The sequence below is a fragment of the Neolamprologus brichardi genome, chromosome 20, assembly GCF_056152115.1.
Source record: "Neolamprologus brichardi isolate AB-2024 chromosome 20, ASM5615211v1, whole genome shotgun sequence".
Taxonomy (NCBI): Eukaryota; Metazoa; Chordata; class Actinopteri; order Cichliformes; family Cichlidae; genus Neolamprologus; species Neolamprologus brichardi.
Genome location: NC_142123.1, coordinates 13,234,440 through 13,255,003, shown reverse-complemented (window position 1 = coordinate 13,255,003; position 20,564 = coordinate 13,234,440). Strand labels below are relative to the sequence as shown.

General features: G+C 42.9%; 1 protein-coding gene across 2 annotated transcripts in view; it reads left to right on the top strand.

Moving 5' to 3' along the window:
* Positions 1–1,025: 1,025 nt before the first annotated feature.
* Positions 1,026–20,564, top strand: part of LOC102776939 (copine-9-like) — a 118,618-nt gene continuing 99,079 nt past the window's right edge. For both annotated transcript variants that reach the window (XM_006785265.3, XM_087834358.1), the window contains exons 1-2: positions 1,026–1,688; positions 8,330–8,370. In XM_006785265.3, the coding sequence (XP_006785328.1) occupies positions 1,609–1,688; positions 8,330–8,370 (121 nt within the window). In that variant the 5' untranslated portion in view covers positions 1,026–1,608. The remainder of the gene's footprint in view (positions 1,689–8,329; positions 8,371–20,564) is intronic.

Genomic DNA, 20,564 nt, shown 5'->3' with positions numbered 1-20,564 from the left:
TCGGGTGCTGTCACTTCCTTCCACCATTCAAAGACAAAGAAATACCTGTAAATGGAAACTACTACTGGATGCTTTGAGTCATCGGGAAGACTAGTAAAATGCTATAAAAACACAAGCTACACCTTTTCCAAAGAAATATTAACCCACTACTGCACAGTGATGTCCTCAGCAAATGGAAAACTGTATGTGTCTGTGTGTGTCACTGCAGCCAAAAGAAAATGGTCAAAAAAGTACCAAAGAACAGCCCGATAAGGTGTGGGAGTCACTTTTTTGTGACTTTGAATGTTATCACATATCGTATTTATGTGAACAACATAGACTTTAAATAATATCTGATAATGATGGTAAAAAAAAAGATAGACACTTACTGTACCTGCACTCAGTAGATACACTGCTTCTGCCAACCAAAACATGCCTGTCCATTCTCTCACTACACTACAACAAGCTAATATTGTCCTGTTACATCCCCCAGATTGGAAAGGCGAGGAGAGGAACACTGGGTCACGCAGCAATATTCAAGATGACTAATACATGACCTTTTAACTAATCTCATAAACCATGAGTTGATCATTTATATAACAGGAATTCATGATACATTAATTCACATATTTAATCACCATGCAGTTGTTATTCTTACCTACATAAATAGCCCTAAAAAAGCATTTATGCATTCTATTTTTAGTGTACAGCTGACCCAAGAAAGACAAAAACGGAGCTTGCATCACCCTCTTGTTGCATATCATTTAATTCAAACCATACACTTGTGTGGAAGAGGATTAGGGCCACTGGTTAAAAGCAAAAACAAACATACACACAGAAAAAGAAAAATAGAGGCATCTTGGATTTTTATAAATGAGTTTTGAGGTAGAAATTCAGCCTTCAATCTCTTGAATCTTTTTTTTTTTTTTTTTTTTTTTTTACAAAAGACGCTGCCCCCTCACCACCGCACACACACACACACACACACACACACACACACACACACACACACACACATTTTTTCCTCAGTGGTCCTAGTCCTCGTCCATTGTTACATGTCGTCTTACACAACTTAAACGGATAATTTGGGTGCGTCTCTGGCGCCACAGAACAGAAAAGGCGTTACATTTTGTCACACGTGGAAATATTCTGCCTGCTGGTGACAGACAGGCAAAGGACGAGAGGAAAAGATCTGAGGAATTTTACTCACTTTCATTTATTTTAAAGGCACGTAAGCTCCAGAAAATATTTCACAAAGGAAGAGGACGCTGAAAAGAGAGAGAGGGAGATAGAGAGGTGGAGAAAGCACCTTGCTGTTGCCGGTGCCTCCGGTTGGCTGCGCTCTCCTCCCTCCTCTCTTCCTCAGCACCGGACAGATACGGGGAGCGCACGGTGAACGCACGAAGGATGAATGAACTTTAAATTTGCCTCACAACTTTCCCTCTCTCTCTCTCTCTCTACCTGACAGTTTCTCCCCCGCTCGCTGTTCCAGGAACGAAACCCCTAGAGAGGAAGATCTCTACAATGGATTTACCGCAATCACGATCCAGTAGTGATTAAATAGATTTTTCCCCTCTCACCCTCTTTTCCTTATTTCTTTGCGGATGCTCATTAGCTTCGTGAGTCGAGATGATGGCATCAATAGGGGAATTCGATCCTCTCAACACCAGAGTCCCCGCAACTAAAATAGAAGTTACCGTGTCCTGCAGGTAAGGGCAAACTCCCGTACACGTACTGTAGATGCTTTTCAGTTTAAACCCTTATCTAGAGTCTGTTATTTCACCCACTGTGGGTAAAATATGTTGAAAAATTAGTTCATCAGATGTGCGTGAGGAATGTTTTGTTCTTTCATGTAACACTGATGTTTTCTATCTATCTATCTATCTATCTACCTACCTATGACCTTATGCTTTTAGATGCCCTTTGCTCTCATGGTTGCCTCCATATGTATTAAAGCGGTTTAAAAATCGTGGAAAATATTTTCATATGGCATCAAGTCTGGCCAGTGCCCTAGCATACCACTGATATTCATAGACATGCCTTGATGGTGAGCTGTGTGTTAGGCACAGTGCAATAGCACGTGCAGTTACAGAGTGTTAAAATGCTGCAAATAAACACACTGATAACAGCCATTTAATTTGTCCTGTTTAATTTGTAACCCTGGAACAAAAGAGAACTTCTACAGCTGGATTTACAGTTTGGATGGATGCCTTAGCTGAACAGTTGACTGAGTGACTAACAGACCAAGCGGAGAAGCTCACCCAGGGCTTTTCCAGACTGTCAGTCACCCTGCCTACCTGGGTCTGCTGACTGTCTTTCCAATTCACTCCTGAATAATGAATAGCTGTTGCTCCTGTCCTGTCCCTTCTAAGATCAGACAGACTTGAAGTGGCTAGACACCTGACAGCAGTGTGAGCTAAAGGTGAGCTCAGATGAAGAGAAAAATGATAAAGTTCTTTGTGTTTTTTTGTTTTTTGTTTGCTTTTTACCTTGGGTTTGCACACTGAATGAATGACCTTATCTATGCCTTGAATTACTGAATTTCTGTTTGACACAATGACAAATGGAACAGCTGACCACTTAATATATCCAATATAAAGACTGGAAGCAGGAGGAAACAGTATGTCTGGCTCTGTTTAAAAGTTAAAAAAAAAAAATCAGCATAATGTGAGTTTCTGGGCACTTTGTGCAGGAAAAAACATGAAGTAATACATCAGGGTATTAACCAGACTGAACAGACCTCTATATAACTCTCTTTAATGAGTGTTGGAGCTTCTGGTAAGCATGTAGAGACGGGCAAGTGATTTTTTTTAGATGGGCAAAATTGCACTATTGCATTTCATTTTTATGAAAAAAAAAAAACCCTCTATCTTCTCCCAAAGATAGAGTTATCCTGCACAGTGTTTCTGGATTTTTTTTTAGCAACAGCTTGATATACTGATACATTTCAGTGAGAAATACTTTTTCTTTTTTTCAGACGGACACGAGACAACCCTTGGGGCTTTAAAGCATGGCAATCTGAAGCCAAATCATGGCCCTAACCAAGTAGTTTTGTTGACTAAACCTAACAAAAGTAGGGTTGAAATGATACAGTAGAAAGATCCATGTACACAAATCAAGGGAAATCTTTGGGATTACATCACACATAAGGGTTCTCTGAATATTAGTTTACTTGTGGATTAACCAGTGGAGTAATTAAATCAGTACTTTACAAACGTATGAAAGTCATGACATGAACTTCTGTTAGAAATGATTAAAAAGACTTTTACAGCTATGTTATGGAGTGTTTTACCCTCATAGAAGAAATACAAATGCACTATTTCACTCACTGTTTCTGCATTTTGGCTTAATTTCTGTTATTAAATAATAACATGGTGTAAAATGTTGTGTTTTGTGGTTATATTTGTCTAGTTTCAAAACTTGCTAAGGACCACGTGATTTGCATTATTTGCTTATATGTAAGCAAAAGTGTGTGCTTTCCTTTTTTTTTGGCTTTATACTTCATGGCTCAGAGTGGTTTTACATGATATACAGTCACGCTGTTTGTGGATGTTGAAATGCAACCAAATCATAAATTCTGTGGACATACAATGTAAAGGCAGAATCATGTTACATAATGTTTTGGACTATAAAAAGTGTAAAGCCCATAGAGTGATAATATATGATTTGTCTGTTACTTTGGTTCTGTCAGGCGTTGTGTGGAGGCGAGGAAGAAGGAACCCAAACGCAGGACTCACAGGTAGGTGAAGACTGGTGGATGTTTATTATAAGGAGTGGAGGAACAGAGGGTGAACGGACACTGACTGGCTGGAACACTGAATGGCTGACTGACTGCGAGAACACGGGGAGGACAACATCACACGAACATCATCAATGACACGACAAAGAACGAATGGAAACAGAAGACTTAAATACACAGACTGATGAGGATGATAATGAGAGACCGGTGGGTACACAGCTGAACATAATCTGGCTAATGGCACGAGACGAGGTGACAGGAACAAACAGGAAATGAAACAGGAAGTGGCAAAATAAACTGAACATGAACAAAACGGAAAGCACTGGGTCACCGACCCAGGAACCCTGACAGTACCCCCCCCTCCAAAGGCCGGCACCCGACGGCCAAAAGAAAGAAAAACCAGAACAGGGTGGGCGGAGGGGGCCCAGGACGGAGGGACGGAGTCCACAGAGAGAAAAACCAGAACAGGGTGGGCGGAGGGGGCCCAGGACGGAGGGACGGAGTCCACAGAGAGACAAACAGTTCAGGCGGGCGGCCGCGTGGCCGGCGGCCGAGGCGAGACAGTTCAGGCGGGCGGCCGCGTGGCCGGCGGCCGAGGCGAGACAGTTCAGGCGGGCGGCCGCGAGGAAGGCGGCGACGGCCGCTGAGCTGGTCCGGTGGGCGGCCGCGAGGAAGGCGGCGGCGGCCGCTGAGCTGGTCCGGTGGGCGGCCGCGAGGAAGGCGGCGGCGGCCGCTGAGCTGGTCCGGTGGGCGGCCGCGAGGAAGGCGGCGGCGGCCGCTGAGCTGGTCCGGTGGGCGGCCGCGAGGAAGGCGGCGGCGGCCGCTGAGCAGGTCCGGTGGGCGGCTGCGCCGGCGATGACGTCCAGAACGTGGCTGGGGCGACGGTGCGGCAGCCGCAGGACCAGGCGAAGCGGAGGCTGGCGACGCGGCAGCCGCCGGACCAGGCGAAGCAGAGGCTGGCGACGAGGCTGAGGCCGGACCCGGCGAAGCTGAAGCTGAAGCAGAGGCTGAGTCCGGACCAGGCGAAGCAGAAGCAGAGGCTGAGTCCGGACCAGGCGAAGCAGATGCTGAAGCTGAGTCTGAGTCCGGCCCAGGCGACGCAGACGCTGACGCTGAAGCTGAGTCCGGCCCAGGCGACGCAGACGCTGACGCTGAAGCTGAGTCCGGCCCAGGCGACGCAGACGCTGACGCTGAAGCTGAGTCCGGCCCAGGCGACGCAGACGCTGAAGCTGAGTCTGAGGCTGGCCCAGGCGATGCAGACGCTGACGCTGAGGCTGGACCAGGTGACGGCACGGGAGCCGGGGGTGACGGAGCCACAGCTTTAGGGCCAGCGGGCGCGGAAGCCCCTGGCTGGAGACAGGCAGGGCCAGCGGGCGCGGAGGCCCCTGGCTGGAGACAGGCAGGGCCAGCGGGCGCGGAGGCCCCTGGCTGGAGAGCGGCCGGGCCAGCGGGCGCGGAGGCCCCTGGCGGGAGAGCGGCCGGGCCAGCGGGCGCGGAGGCCCCTGGCTGACAAGCAGGAGGGCTCACAGCTGGCTCTGGGGGCTGTGGCTGCAGGTCCAGGAACTGAACTGACTGGACGGGAGGCGACTGGACTGACTGGACTACAGACTGGACTACAGGGGACTGGACTACAGGGGACTGGAGGACGGGAGGAGACTGGACTACAGGGGACTGGAGGACGGGAGGAGACTGGACTACAGGGGACTGGAGGACGGGAGGAGACTGGACTACAGGGGACTGGAGGACGGGAGGAGACTGGAGGAGACTGGAGGACAGGAGGAGACTGGAGGACAGGAGGAGACTGGAGGACAGGAGGAGACTGGAGGACAGGAGGAGACTGGAGGACAGGAGGAGACTGGAGTGAAGGCTGAAGAGCAGGTGAGTGAACTGACTGGAGTGGAAGCTGAACAGCAGGTGAGGGAACTGACTGGAGTGGAAGCTGAACAGCAGGTGAGGGAACTGACTGGAGTGGAAGCTGAACAGCAGGTGAGGGAACTGACTGGAGTGGGGAAGCTAAGGGATGAACAGAGGTTGGCGATGCTAATGGCTGAGCTAATGACAGAGTTACCGAGGGGGATAAGATTGCGGCCTGGGCTAATAAGGCTGGTGCCTGAGCAGGGGACACCTCAGCTAGCCTAACCAGGGACAGTGCGAGGGCGTGAAAGGTTGGATCAGGAGGGGGATGAAGAGGTGAAGTAGTAGGTGGGCCGGTGAGCTCTTCCAAGCCTCCAGGGAGGTCAGGCTGGGTTGAGGCTGCCCTCAGCCTGGGCGCTGGGACAGGCACGGGAGGTGGCTGGACACCAGTCACCCCCACCCGGGACACAAGAGTGGATGTAGACTGCGTCGCAGCTGCCTTCCTCCTGGGAGCTGGCACCGGTGTGGGTGTAGGCCGGGCCCTAGACATCTGAGGAGGTGAAATGGCTGAAGAAGAAGGCCAAATCTGGGCTGCCGTGCTGGTGGGGAATGGCTGAGTGACGGGTGTGGAAATGGTGACCGGGTGTGTGCTACTGGCAGGTTTATCAGAGTTCGGTCTGTTTTTTCTGCCACCACGATTTACAGTCTTTGTGGGAGCAGCGCAGAAAAAATCTTCCCAGTCGACATCCTCCAGGAGGGAAACTCCCCATGGATCGGTGGTGGATCTGTTATGTGTTTTATGGGGATAATCAGATGATGGATGTGGAAAACAGTTAGTGGAACTCACCACCGGGAGTTGTTGAAAATAGTCCATATTATGGCGGCGTGTGCGCCGCTTTCTTCGGGAAGAGGAAGCGGCCGGGGTGAACAGCTGAGCCTCTGGCGCGGTAGCCTCCATTGAGTCGAGGTGGGAGGCGTAGCCGCGGTGCCGTGGCGAAGGTGGAGGTCCGGCGAATGAGGCGGCGGGTGTGCGAACGAGGAGCGGAGCGGCGAGAGAGGGAGCGGCCGAAACGCGGCACGAAACGTCCGCTCTCCGCGGCAAATGCTCCGAGGCAGGTGTGGCAGCAGGTGGGGGAACGCGGCGTCTCCGAGGCCCGCCCAGAGCCAGGCGAGTCCCCTCGAAGACGTGCTCTCGCTCCGCGAAGAGCCGCTGTTTTCCCCTGACCACCTCTGCCCAACGGTAAAGCGCTGCCACCTGCCGCTCGTTGAGGTCCGAGTCCGCTGGGTCCCAATCGTGTCTTCGTGGCACGGGTCGTGTCATTCTGTCAGGCGTTGTGTGGAGGCGAGGAAGAAGGAACCCAAACGCAGGACTCACAGGTAGGTGAAGACTGGTGGATGTTTATTATAAGGAGTGGAGGAACAGAGGGTGAACGGACACTGACTGGCTGGAACACTGAATGGCTGACTGACTGCGAGAACACGGGGAGGACAACATCACACGAACATCATCAATGACACGACAAAGAACGAATGGAAACAGAAGACTTAAATACACAGACTGATGAGGATGATAATGAGAGACCGGTGGGTACACAGCTGAACATAATCTGGCTAATGGCACGAGACGAGGTGACAGGAACAAACAGGAAATGAAACAGGAAGTGGCAAAATAAACTGAACATGAACAAAACGGAAAGCACTGGGTCACCGACCCAGGAACCCTGACAGGTTCATTTCTCAGGTGACAGTTGTCCAAATAAATATGTGAAGTCTTTCACTTGATTTTGGAAAATGTGGACAACAGGAAGCACCTTCTTCATTCCGTTTGGTAACTTGTCATTACTGCCTACAAGTTGCACAACTGTTATTTTTATATACATCTTTTAGGTGTGACGCTAATGACAACCTGTCACTAAAGAAAGCAAAAGGATTACCACGACAGACTCCCAGTATTAGTTTGTTCTTTTAGAGTACAACTGCACACAGTAGAAATATTCAGTTTCTGTATGTATTAGCACTTGTGTGAAGATTGAAGAAAAAATACAGTTATTTTTCCTCACATTAGATACAAATGTAAGCGCTCTTACTCCACAAAGTAACTGCAAAACCTTGTGCTCTTGAAATCATCATCTCAAGCGTATTCACTGTGATGCATAATAGCAGGTACCTTCTAACAGTCTGACACATCAAGTCATCACTGGCAGAGAAATATGTATGTATGACAAGACAGGAAAATTTAGAAGTCATTGTGGAAATGACTGTGGAAATCACCAGCCTGTTTCACACAGTATCAAAGGGTTTGATTTTTTCATTTTTGTAGGACTCATTAATTGACATTAAAACTTCATTTTGACACATTAATGTAAAAACCTTTGGCAAGCTACAGTCATGTAGTGTTTCTCTGCTCATGTTTTGGGAAATTAATCTTTGGTTCTGAAAAATATTTCACAAAATGTGCCAGAGCAACTAAGTCACCAGCTACCTATTTATCTTGCTGATCAGTCCTTCACTAATCATTCAGTGTTTTGTTTTTTTAATTTTTTCTTTCATTTTGGCTTAGCGTTACTCAGAAAGGCATCTTGTGATGTTTGTTTTCACAGAATAACTTGGGGAGCAGTTTAAATTTGCCCATGACCTAACTTCCAGGCCTTAGATGAAAACCTTTGTAAACACGCAGGAGAGTTAAGAACAAAAGAGATAAAAATAGGATGGAGCGAATGTTAATGAATGAATACATCTTTTTTATTGTTTTCACAGGAGTCTACTGGATGTGGACACATTCTCCAAGTCAGATCCTGGTATGTATGAACCATTTAGAGTCTAAAGTGCTGGTACTGATGATTAAGTTTAAATAAAACTGTTTGCTGGGGGTGGATTTAGGTTATTTTTTTGTTAGTTTGAGTTACCTAAAATGAAGTTAAATACATTAAAAATAATTAAAAAATAAGGCACACCAAAGCTAAATTACTCATATTTAACTTATTTATTAGTACACAATACTGCAAGATGTAGTATTGATCTGAAACAAAGTAAATACAAGATCAGTATTGATAATACCAAGTACTGAAAGTACAGCTACCGGTATATTGTGTGCAGTGTAATGATGTATGAAGTGAATACATCTTCCGAATGCTAAATGTGAATACATTTTAATGAGCACCAAATAATTTTTTTACATTCCACTGTTAATTAGTTTACACAACAAAACATAACTTTCACAGTTTTTCAACTATTTTGTTTTTTTGAGACCTAAAACACGTTTGCATGGAAAACAGCTATTGTATGAGTTACATAATATCCATCTGTGCAGGGATCTTTATTAAAACAGTTTTTTCCATGAGTTCGTTTAAAAAAAAGATCTCATTTTATATAAAATACCTCATATTCAGAAAAAACAGTGCTGCCATGAGGAAAAAATGTTTATCAAGTTTACCGAATGACCCGTGTACATGTGGACACAACCATGTTCTCAGTCACATTCAGGGTGACAGTCTGATTAAGGTGTTAGGCTTGTTAGTTTTGCTAGCAGTGTGCATGTGTCAGGTTCTTATTAGACCGGTATGTGGATGCACATGTCTCTGTGTATGTAAACACGATCAGTCAGATCCAGCAGCTTTGACAGATCATACATTTTATATGGTACAAAATAGCCTCAGAGTTGTTAGACAGCTGGGGAAAATTGTGACAGAAAGTTTTGATAAAGGAGTTCATGCACTTACTTTCTCCTACTGTTCCCCCCATAATGCCATTGGCACGATAGCTGTTGGTCACAGTGGATTTGAATGCACCAGCCGGAGCTAAAAAGTTCAGAGAATTCAAGTGTTGCATACAGATGTACCTTCAAACACTATTTTTGAGTGGTTTCCATCAAACTGCTACATTTCTAAACACCAAAATTGTCCATAATTACGCCTCCGTGGCAGGATGTTTTCCACCCCCACTGCTGCACTCACACATCTTGATTTTACAAACCCATGTATAAATTAAGGTGATATCTCAATTTTTTCCCTTTTTTGGGGGGTGGGGTGGGGTGGAGGGTTGATTCTGAGCTGTCAATAGCCAAGTCATACTGAGAACATTTCACAGCCACTCACCTCCACAGCAGCAAGTCTGGCTGTCTCTCCACCACCTCGTGTTCATTTTATTTTCAAAGCGCAAGTGATTAAAAAAAAGGACTAAGACATGCTGGCCAAAAAATGGCAGTTAAAAGAAAACATGATTTTCAGAACAGGAGAAATTAGCAATCTTCAGAGTGAAAGGAAGTCAACAGAAAAAGAGCATAACAGCTTGAGTTCAACAGGAGAGGTTCATGTGATGTAGTGAGTGAAATTAAATGCAATTGGTGCATTTAGATATCAGTTATTTCCACTAGAATAGACTAGAGAATACAATCATAGCAAAAAAAGTGTCAGGCAAGGTCACAGAAACATGCTGAGAAAATATTTCAGAGACAGGGATGATGACTACAGTGAAATAGTAAAAAGATACAAGGATTGCATCTGATAATCTGACTGCTCTGTAACAGTTTTTTGGTGTTTCCCCTCATTTGCCCTCCTGGCACCAAAGCTTTTTACAGTCTAAGTAGAGCAGTGTGGTAAGCTTGAGAGGCCACAGGGCTTAACTATCTCAGACAAGAAATGATACCTTAAGAAAGCCTGACAGTTGGGCTTTAAATGAGTTACTCAAATCACAGCTTGAGAGCACAGCTGTCCAACCACCGGTCTTGAGGCTTGGGCGATGATGACTGATCACAGATGTGAGGGCTGCCTGAGGAGCGACTGGGCTCCAACCAGTACAGACAGGGTGAAGTAGTGCGTGAGGTTCGTCTTCAGTCCAGCACACACAAGCAGATGTTGGAGAAGAGCTCTGAGCCGCCTGTTGCTACATGCACTGCAGCTGGAAGATGTAATTAGCGGAGATGCTATTATTAATCAAGAAACAGAGGCAACAGGGAAGATTCAAGATTTAAAACTATTTAAAAAATAATATTTCAAGCAAAGAGTAGAGGTTGGATTTTATCATTAAGTTGTTTATTTTTTGTGCTCTCTCTCGGATCCACAGAAAATTGAACTTGCACAATAAACGTTTAACGTGCAGCAGTAACAAAAAGTGCAAAGCTTATGTTAAAGTCTTCCATAACTCTGATGTGCATCGGTAGTACAGTATTTAGGAGGAGCTATTAGATGTGCAGAGTGTGCAAGATTAAAAGTCATGTTAAAGAGGATTAAAACTTTTGTTAACAAGGCAAATGTTCTTGATTCACTTCAGAAGAAATGCAAATCTTATGATGTACATCAATAGTAATTCTAAGAAGATTCAGTGCACTCATGTGGCACACTAATTAGGGGTATATGTAAACAGTATTGCATTTACTGCACTCATTGCTGATGTGAAAAGCAGCAGCCTGCTGTACATCAGCCCTTTAACCAAAATACGTGATATCAAAAACTGAGATACAGCTTGACATGAAAAAATTTAAAGGCCATTTAATATACTGTCAGTTATCATTATGAAATCAGATCATTCAATGTTGTTATGAAATGTTATTAATCATCTTTTAGATTACTTTAATATTATAAAATAACTATTGCTGTCAGAGTTAATCTTGTTAAAATGACGTTAACGCCATAACCGCATTAACGCGGCAAATCTCTGTTAGCGAGTTAGCGCGGATCCCCCCCTTGCATGACCTGCATGGCATCAACACGTTAGTTCGTTTAGCTCGTTCATGTGTTAGCCCCAGGCACGGGGCGATCCACGCTAACTTGCTAACGGAGATTTGCTGTGTTAATGCGGTTATGGCGTTAACGTCATTTTAACAAGATTAACTCTGACAGCACTAAAAATAACCTTTTTTTTTGCAGTGACACATTTTCTTTTAGCTATTTTGATAAGGACATTTTATTTCACAATGTCAACTTTTATACTTCTTTTAAGCTAGTAAGCCCAATATGTGCTACCAAACCTTTCATGTTTACGGCTACTTAGCTAGTCAGCTAACTGTCTAAGCCAGTGTGTGGGTTAGTGTTATAAGCATTAGAGTTAGTGGTCTTTGCTTGATTTGTTTTTCTCCAATTATAAAGTTTAGGTGTAATATATGTAGATACCACAGTGGTTCCATACAGCTTCCAACCATGACATTCTTCTAAAATTATGCATACTTGTATGATAGAAAACCCACATGAATTTTCAGTTCACTTTCTAGCTCGAAGGTTTGTGACAAACCAATTTATTATTATTTTGTTGCAAGAGATGGTAAATGCACTACCTGAAGAGCTTTACACAACATGACTCATTCACCCATTTACTTTTTTTCTGTGCTCAAGTGGATTTTACCTAATATTCACACACAGAGAAAAATACATCACATCTGTAAAATTAATCAGTTTTCTTCAACTGAATAAAAACACATCAGCTAAATGTTTGATTAAAATGTAAAGCTTTTTTTTTTTTTTTTTTTACTTTCTCTTCACCTGAAAGTTGGCCTAACTTAATATATCAGCTTTATCAACACTCTCAGTCATCCATTAGTTTTGGCTTTGGCTGCTAAAATTGCCTAATTACATTCGGAGTCGAGCCAGAACCTCATAGATTCCGCGAGTAGTGATGTAGTTTTTGCTGGATTTGACTGCACAATGAATGAGGTGCTTTTATATAGGAAGATAACCAGAACACAAACAGTTGGCAACCAGTTAAGTCGAGTCTTGTAGTGCAAAGAGATGCGTTTCAGAAAAGTTGTACTTGTTCACATTGACTTAGATTAATTGTAATGTATTAAAAACCATATATAAATTAGACAGCAGTTATTTGCAAACCTTAATCAAGTCTGTCTGAGTGTGACTGCAAGCAGTGTAAGTCACACTGCAATTGTTTGGAGACAGGTTGCCTCCAATCACGTGACCTTAATATAGGTTTCCTTAATATGGTCGCCCAGTAGTTGCTGCTTGCATTTACATAATGCAAAAAATATAATCAATGCAATCACCAGGCATTTTTAGTAGTCCCTTTTTTTCTTTATGTAACCATAAAATATTCTTGGCTCTTGACATTTTAGTTTTCATTTGAACATTTCCACATTTAGCTCTGAAACTAGATGAAATGTGTGGGTGCCCATTCAATTCAATTCAATTCAATTTTATTTATATAGCGCCAAATCACAACAAATGTCGCCTCAAGGCGCTTCATAGATACAGAGAAAAGCCCAACAATCATATGACCCCCTATGAGCAAGCACTTTGGCGACAGTGGGAAGGAAAAACTCCCTTTTAACAGGAAGAAACCTCCGGCAGAACCAGGCTCAGGGAGGGGCGGCCATCTGCTGCGACCGGTTGGGGTGAGAGAAGGAAGACAGGATAAAAGACATGCTGTGGAAGAGAGACAGAGATTAATAACAGATACGATTCAATACAGAGAGGTCTGTTAACACATAGTGAGTGAGAAAGGTGACTGGAAAGGAAAAACTCAATGCATCATGGGAATCCCCCGGCAGCCTACATCTATTGCAGCATAACTAAGGGAGGATTCAGGGTCACCTGGTCCAGCCCTAACTATATGCTTTAGCAAAAAGGAAAGTTTTAAGCCTAATCTTAAAAGTAGAGATAGTGTCTGTCTCCCGAATCCAAACTGGAAGCTGGTTCCACAGAAGAGGGGCCTGAAAACTGAAGGCTCTCCCTCCCATTCTACTTTTAAATACTCTAGGAACAACAAGTAGGCCTGCAGAGCGGGAGCGAAGTGCTCTAATAGGGTGATATGGTACTACAAGGTCATTAAGATAAGATGGGGCCTGATTATTTAAGACCTTGTATGTGAGGAGAAGGATTTTGAATTCAATTCTGGATTTAACAGGAAGCCAATGAAGGGAAGCCAAAACAGGAGAAATATGCTCTCTCTTTCTAGTCCCTGTCAGTACTCTTGCTGCAGCATTTTGGATTAACTGAAGGCTTTTCAGTGAGTTTTTTGGACATCCTGATAATAATGAATTGCAGTAGTCCAGCCTGGAAGTAATAAATGCATGAACTAGTTTTTCAGCGTCACTCTGAGACAGGATATTTCTAATTTTAGAGATGTTGCGCAAATGGAAGAACGCAGTCTTACATATTTGTTTAATATGTGCGTTGAAGGACATATCCTGGTCAAAAATGACTCCAAGGTTCCTCACAGTATTACTGGAGGCCAAGGTAATGCCATCCAGAGTAAGAATCTGGTTAGATACCATATTTCTAAGCTTTTCAGCGCCGAGTACAATGACCTCAGTTTTATCTGAGTTAAGAAGCAGAAAGTTAGTGGCCATCCAAGTCTTTATGTCTTTAAGACATTCCTGCAGTTTAACTAATTGGTGTGTGTTATCTGGCTTCATGGACAGATAGAGCTGGGTGTCATCTGCATAGCAGTGAAAATGTATGCTATGTCTTCTAATGATGCTGCCTAGGGGAAGCATGTATAATGTAAACAGAATTGGTCCTAGCACTGAACCCTGTGGAACTCCATAATTAACCTCAGTGTGTGAAGAGGACTCTCCATTTACATGCACAAATTGGAGTCTATTAGATAGATATGATACAAACCACTGCAGTGCAGTACCTGTAATACCTACAGCATGTTCTAATCGCTCTAATAGGATATTATGGTCAACAGTATCGAATGCTGCACTAAGGTCAAGAAGGACAAGCACAGAGATGAGTCCACTGTCAGAGGCCATAAGAAGATCATTTGTAACCTTCACTAAAGCTGTTTCTGTGCTGTGATGAACTCTGAAACCTGACTGAAACTCTTCAAATAAACCATTCCTCTGCAGATGATCTGTTAGCTGTTTGACAACTACTCTTTCAAGGATTTTTGATATGAAAGGAAGGTTGGAGATTGGCCTATAATTAGCTAAGACTGCTGGGTCAAGAGATGGCTTTTTGAGTATAGGTTTAAATGCAGCCATCTTGAAGGCCTGTGGTACATAGCCGATTATTAGAGATAGGTTGATCATATATAAGATCGAAGAATTAATCAATGGCAGGACTTCTTTGAGCAGTTTTGTAGGAATGGGGTCTAAAAGACACGTTGATGGTTTGGAGGAAGTAATTATTGAAGTTAACTCAAAAAGATCGATTGGAAAGAAAGAGTCTAACTTAACATCAATGGAACTAAGAGTAGCTGTAGATAATATTACATCTGTGGGATGATTATTGGTAATTTTTTCTCTAATGATAAAAATTTTATTTGTGAAGAAGTTCATGAAGTCATCACTAGTTAACGTTAAAGGGATGGTTGGCTCAAAAGAGCTCTGACTTTTTGTCAGCCTGGCTACAGTGCTGAAGAGAAACCTGGGGTTGTTCTTATTTTCTTCAATCAGTGACGAGTAGTAAGCTGTTCTGGCTTTGCGGAGGGCTTTCTTATAAAGCAACAAACTATTTCTCCAGGCTAAATGATGATCCTCTAAATTTGTGACACGCCATTTCCTCTCCAGATTATGAGTCATCTGCTTTAGGGTACGTGTTTGAGAATTATACCACGGGGTCAGGTACTTCTGATTAGAGACCTTAGTTTTCACTGGAGCTACAGTATCCAGAGTCGTACGTAGTGAGGAGGTGAAATTATTAACAAGATAATCGACCTCTGTTGGGGTAGCGTTCAGATAGCTGCTCTGCTCTGTGTTGGTACAGGGCATTGACGATGATAACAGTGGCTGGATTATATTCTTAAACTTAGTTACAGCGCTTTCAGAAAGACATCTACTTTGATAAAGTCCACTCTCCACTGCTGCGTAATCAATTATTGTAAATGTAAATGTTATCAAGAAATGATCAGACAGGAGAGGGTTTTCAGGAAACACTGTTAAATGTTCAGTTTCTATGCCATATGTTAAAACAAGATCTAGAGTGTGATTAAAGTGGTGGGTGGGTTCTTTTACATTTTGAGAGAAACCAATTGAGTCTAATAACAGATTAAATGCCATGTTGAGGCTGTCATTTTTAGCATCAACATGGATGTTAAAATCACCCACAATAATTATTTTATCTGAGCTCAGAACTAAATTAGATATAAAGTCTGAGAAATCAGACAGAAACTCTGTGTAAGGCCCAGGTGGACGATAGATGATAACAAGTAAGACTGGTTTCTGAGTTTCACAGCTGGGGTGGACAATGCTAAGCATCAGGCTTTCAAATGAATTAACAGTCTGTCTTGGTCTTTCATTAATTAATAGACTGGTGTGAAAAATTGCTGCCACACCGCCCCCTCGACCTGTGCTTCGAGATTTCTGGTAGTTAGAATGACTCGGGGGTGTTGATTCATTTAAACTAACATAATCATCCTGCTGCAACCAGGTTTCTGTAAGGCAGAGTAAATCAATTTGTTGATCAATTATTAAGTCATGTACTAACAGAGACTTGGAGGAGAGAGACCTAATATTTAATAATCCACATTTCACTGTTTTACTCTTTGGTTCAGATGTGGATACTGTATTGTTCTTTCTTTGTAAATGTTTAAGTTGTTTGTTGCTGGTTTTTAGTTTGTTTTTTGTCTTTTTGGAAGCAGACACAGTCTCTATGGAGATGGGTTTTTGGGGGGGTAGCAGGAGGAGAGAAGCTGCAGAGAGGCGTGTAAGACTGCAACTCTGCTTCCTGGTCCCAACTCTGGATAGTCATGTTTTGAGGGGTTTAATAAATTTGTCGATATTTCTAGAAATGAGAGCTGCTCCATCCAAAGTGGGATGGATGCCATCTCTCCTAACAAGACCAGGTTTCCTCCAGAAGGTTTGCCAATTATCTATGAAGCCCACATCGTTTCTGGGACACCACTCAGACAGCCAGCAATTTAAGGAGAACGTGCGGCTAAAAATGTCACTCCTGGTCTGATTGGGGAGGGGACCAGAGAAAACTACAGAGTCCGACATTGTTTTGGCAAAGTTGCACACCGATTCAATATTGATTTTAGTGACCTCCGATTGGCGTAACCGGGTGTCATTACTGCCGACGTGAATTATGATTTTATTGAATTTACGTTTACCCTTAGCCAGCAGTTTTAAATTTCCTTCAATGTCGCCTGCTCTGGCCCCTGGAAGACAATTGACTATGGTTGCCGGTGTCTCTAGCTTCACATGTCTGAGAACAGAATCACCAATTACCAGAGTTTGACCCCCAGCGGGTGTGTCACCGAGTGGGGAAAAACGGTTAGACACATGAACGGGTTGGTGGTGTACCTGGGGCTTCTGTTTAGGACTACGCTTCCTCCTCACCGTTACCCAGCCGTCTTTCCCCAGCTGCTTGGGATTTGCCGGGGAACAGCTAGCGGGGCTTACGCTATCTTCGGCTGCACCAGCTACAGGGGCCTGGCTAGCTAAGGGTGAGAGCAGGGTGCAAAGCCGAGTCTCCAGTTCAGTAATCCTGGCCTCCAGAGCTGCAAATATGCTACATTTGTTACAGATATCATTACTGCTAAAGGAGGCCGAGGAATAGCTAAACATCTGACACAATGAGCAAGAAAGTGCAGAAGGGACAGGTGAAGTAGCCATGGTGCTAACGGGTCGGCTACAAGCTAAGCTAGCGAAACAGTACAGAGACAGTGAGTGAATACTTTGGCTATAAATTAGGTAGTGAGTACACAGAAAGTGTGCTTCGGATGAAGCACGTAAAGATTATACTGTGAAAAAAGAATGTATTTAAAAGTTGTTAATTAAACTGCTAAGCAAATAAGCTACTCAGAAACACCACTGTGTTTGAGCAGGAACAGGAAGCGATACTATACCACAGAGCGAGCGAACACCAAGTGACAGCGCCACCGACAGGACAGGACAGGAAACAGGAAATCCATATCCATAGTCTCTAAGAAGTGCATTATATATTTAAAACACACATGCATGTTCAAATGATTAATAAGAATACCATTTTTAAAATATTTTTAAGGAAGCCATCCACAGCTGCCAATTAGCACCTCCACATCTGGCTAAAGTAAAATGTATTTTTACTGCAGCAAGATTTTATCAGTCCTCAGCAGCTGAAATACCTTTCTTATTCTGTAATTATCAAGAGTGCCCGTGTTCCTTATGGATTTCTGTGATATAGTATATGTACTGTCTTAGTGGTCTTTCTGTATCTATAGTGGCAGGAAGGTTTAGCATGGCTCACAGGAACTACATACTTTGATCTGTAATAGGAACCAATCATCTGGGTACGTCTGCCATCCAGGAAATTCTGCTGGCTAATCTTGCACGCCCAAGAATTTTGTGTGAATGGTGCACTTTAACAGTTCAATTAACAATTGTCAGAAGAAACGATAAAACGATTCCTGCTGTGTTAGCTAAGTTGTGAAATTGCTTGACTAAAAAGCTGCCTGTGAGTTCTGGCATCAGATAAGCCTGCAAATGCACAGTTTTCCTAGGTAATATCTCACTGGTACCTGGAAAAACACAGAACACCAGCGCCAACCTTTGCAACGCTAGAGTGCTGTGGTCTGAATGCTCTGTAACTCCCCCTCATCTAACAAGGTAGAAAAACAACTCCTCACTGCTTGCCAATCAATTCTACTTGGAGGAGATCATTGTCAAAGGAAGCAAAAATGACTGACAGGCTTAATAACCTCTTATTCAAAAACATGTTCTGTAATCTCCAGGAAATTGCAGCTACTGAACTGATCACAATCTAACAATACCTCCACCCTGTCATTCTCAATCCATTTTAATATGCAGAGAGCTGTTATACAGGCATGCATCTGTATACACTTGTCTACAGGTATTTTCGTAAGTCAGACCAGTTAACTGATTTAGTTTCTGTTGACAGATGCTCCCAGATGCATGCATCCGGGCTTTATGACTGTAGAGAGTTAGCTGTTGGATGTTGGGCAGTTACAGGAATAAATGCTATGGCAGTAATAAGGCTGCAGCGAATGACAGGAAGGAAGCTTAAAAAAAGGACTAAAGAGCGTGGCTGTGTAACAAGAGGATACCGGCCCGTTCAATCAATCAGACGTTCTTTTTCCACTTCACATGTGAATGTTTTAATCAAAGTATAGTCGCCCAATCAGGGCTGCGTGCACTGCATCATTGAAGCTTCTGTGATTGCTAAATATAGGAACTTTAGATGAGATAGCAAAAATAACATAATATGCAATCGGGTCAAAAAGAGCATCTTGGCCTCACAAAACTGCAGGTGATTTAATTAGTTTAATATCGTTCAGAGATAATTTAGTAGGTGGTACTCATTAAATGGGTCACTTCCACTTTCACGAAGGTGTGTGAGGAGTCAGGAAGATGTTTTTTTAATACTGTTGTCCACATAGCTTAACTTATTACAGTCATTTCACAGCAGATGAGACTGACTAAAGCAGGGCATACATTTACACAGACATCATAAACTGCTGTCTTCATCAAAAATGCATTAAAGTGCCTAAATTACTCAATTCAAGTAAGGCAATGATCAGTGAAAATTTAAATTGTTTGATCACTATAGCCCTCTTGGGTTTCATTAACATAATGGACGGATGAGGGAGAGATACTTTCTGTGTTCCCCGGTGATTCAGCTCCGTGTTTCAGATTAGATTTTAAACCTTGCACAATTACAGGACTTATTTGAAGGTTGTGAAAGTGACATAAATCCACTTGGACTTACCCCAGACTCACGAAAACCTGTTTTTAGTATCAAAGTAATCCAGTGTTAGTTTACTATGCTTCCAGACAGAGATGGATCATGTATCCATGTATCTGTATATACACCACGTATCATATTTTTACAAACAAGTCACCTGTATTTAAAAGATGGGCAGTCATGAACTTTGTGTTTTACTCAATGTGACCTCAAGTTAGTAAATACTTTCATAGTGAGACCATAACATCACTAGGAAAGTGTTTTCTCAGGTCATAGAACAAAACAGCTGAGGGCTGTTTCCCCACAGACACAATATAACTGTAAGCTTTGCAATCAGACGAGTCGCCCTCTACTGGCCATTAAAAAGGATGTAGATTTAGGGACACTTCCACAGTATAGACAAGTTAAATGCTGTTAGCTAGATAAACAAAAATAATGCCAAAGGATTGTGCGACTGTTAGAAGTCTTACGTACCATCTGTGTTCAAAATCAAATCCTAGCTATGTGTTAGGCTATGACTGCCTCTGTCTTTTGGAGCACTCTGTTTTTTATACAATTGTAAACTGAGTATTTTGCTAATTAATATTTATATAGAGATCTATATATTATATATACTGTAAATACCATATATTCCATACCACTGTTTTTTTTGCACCATGACAGAAAGACAAGCTCCTCATTTATGTACAAACTTGTAAACAAATGTAATAAAAAAAATGTTTCTAATAATATCAGTCACAACTATGTCATTTATTTACGTTCCACAATACCACAATAGTTTTGTTTAACTTACAGAGTGGCTTAAAAAGAACTAACGGAGTTCTACAGTCTGGATTTTCAGGTTCATGGTTATTCACAGAAATCTTCGGGAACTGATGATATCCCTCGTGATTTCAGTATTGAATTATTGTTGCAGCATAGGAAGGGTCTTTAGGATAAAATAAAATATGATACAAAAACTTGTCTGTTGAGGGAGATGTAATGATTCAATTTGATTACATTCAAATACACTTAATTCATATGTGCCTGTTTAGGCTCATTTATCTGCTTTTTTAGTGTTTTTGTTTTCTCTTCATGCTCTCCTAAATGCATTCTCTGTCCTTTACATTAGATATTGTGATTGAGTTGCTTTTGAAAATGCAGCACTATTAGATATGCCTCAGTTTCACTGAAAAGTAGAAAGAGATTAAAATGGCAGGTATTACATTGTGACAGACCAGTTCACTTTTTACAGCCTTGTCTGTCAAAATGATGGACAATGAAATGCAACCTCTGGTGGTACCTTGTGTTAAAAGCTCTGTATTTGCTCACTTCTCTTCTCTCAGTGATTGACATTGCATCCTGGTCTGTGCTGGTCTTGGCTGAATGTAGTGACAAGGGGTTTCTGTTCAATGCCAGGGATACTGGCATTGTACAGACCA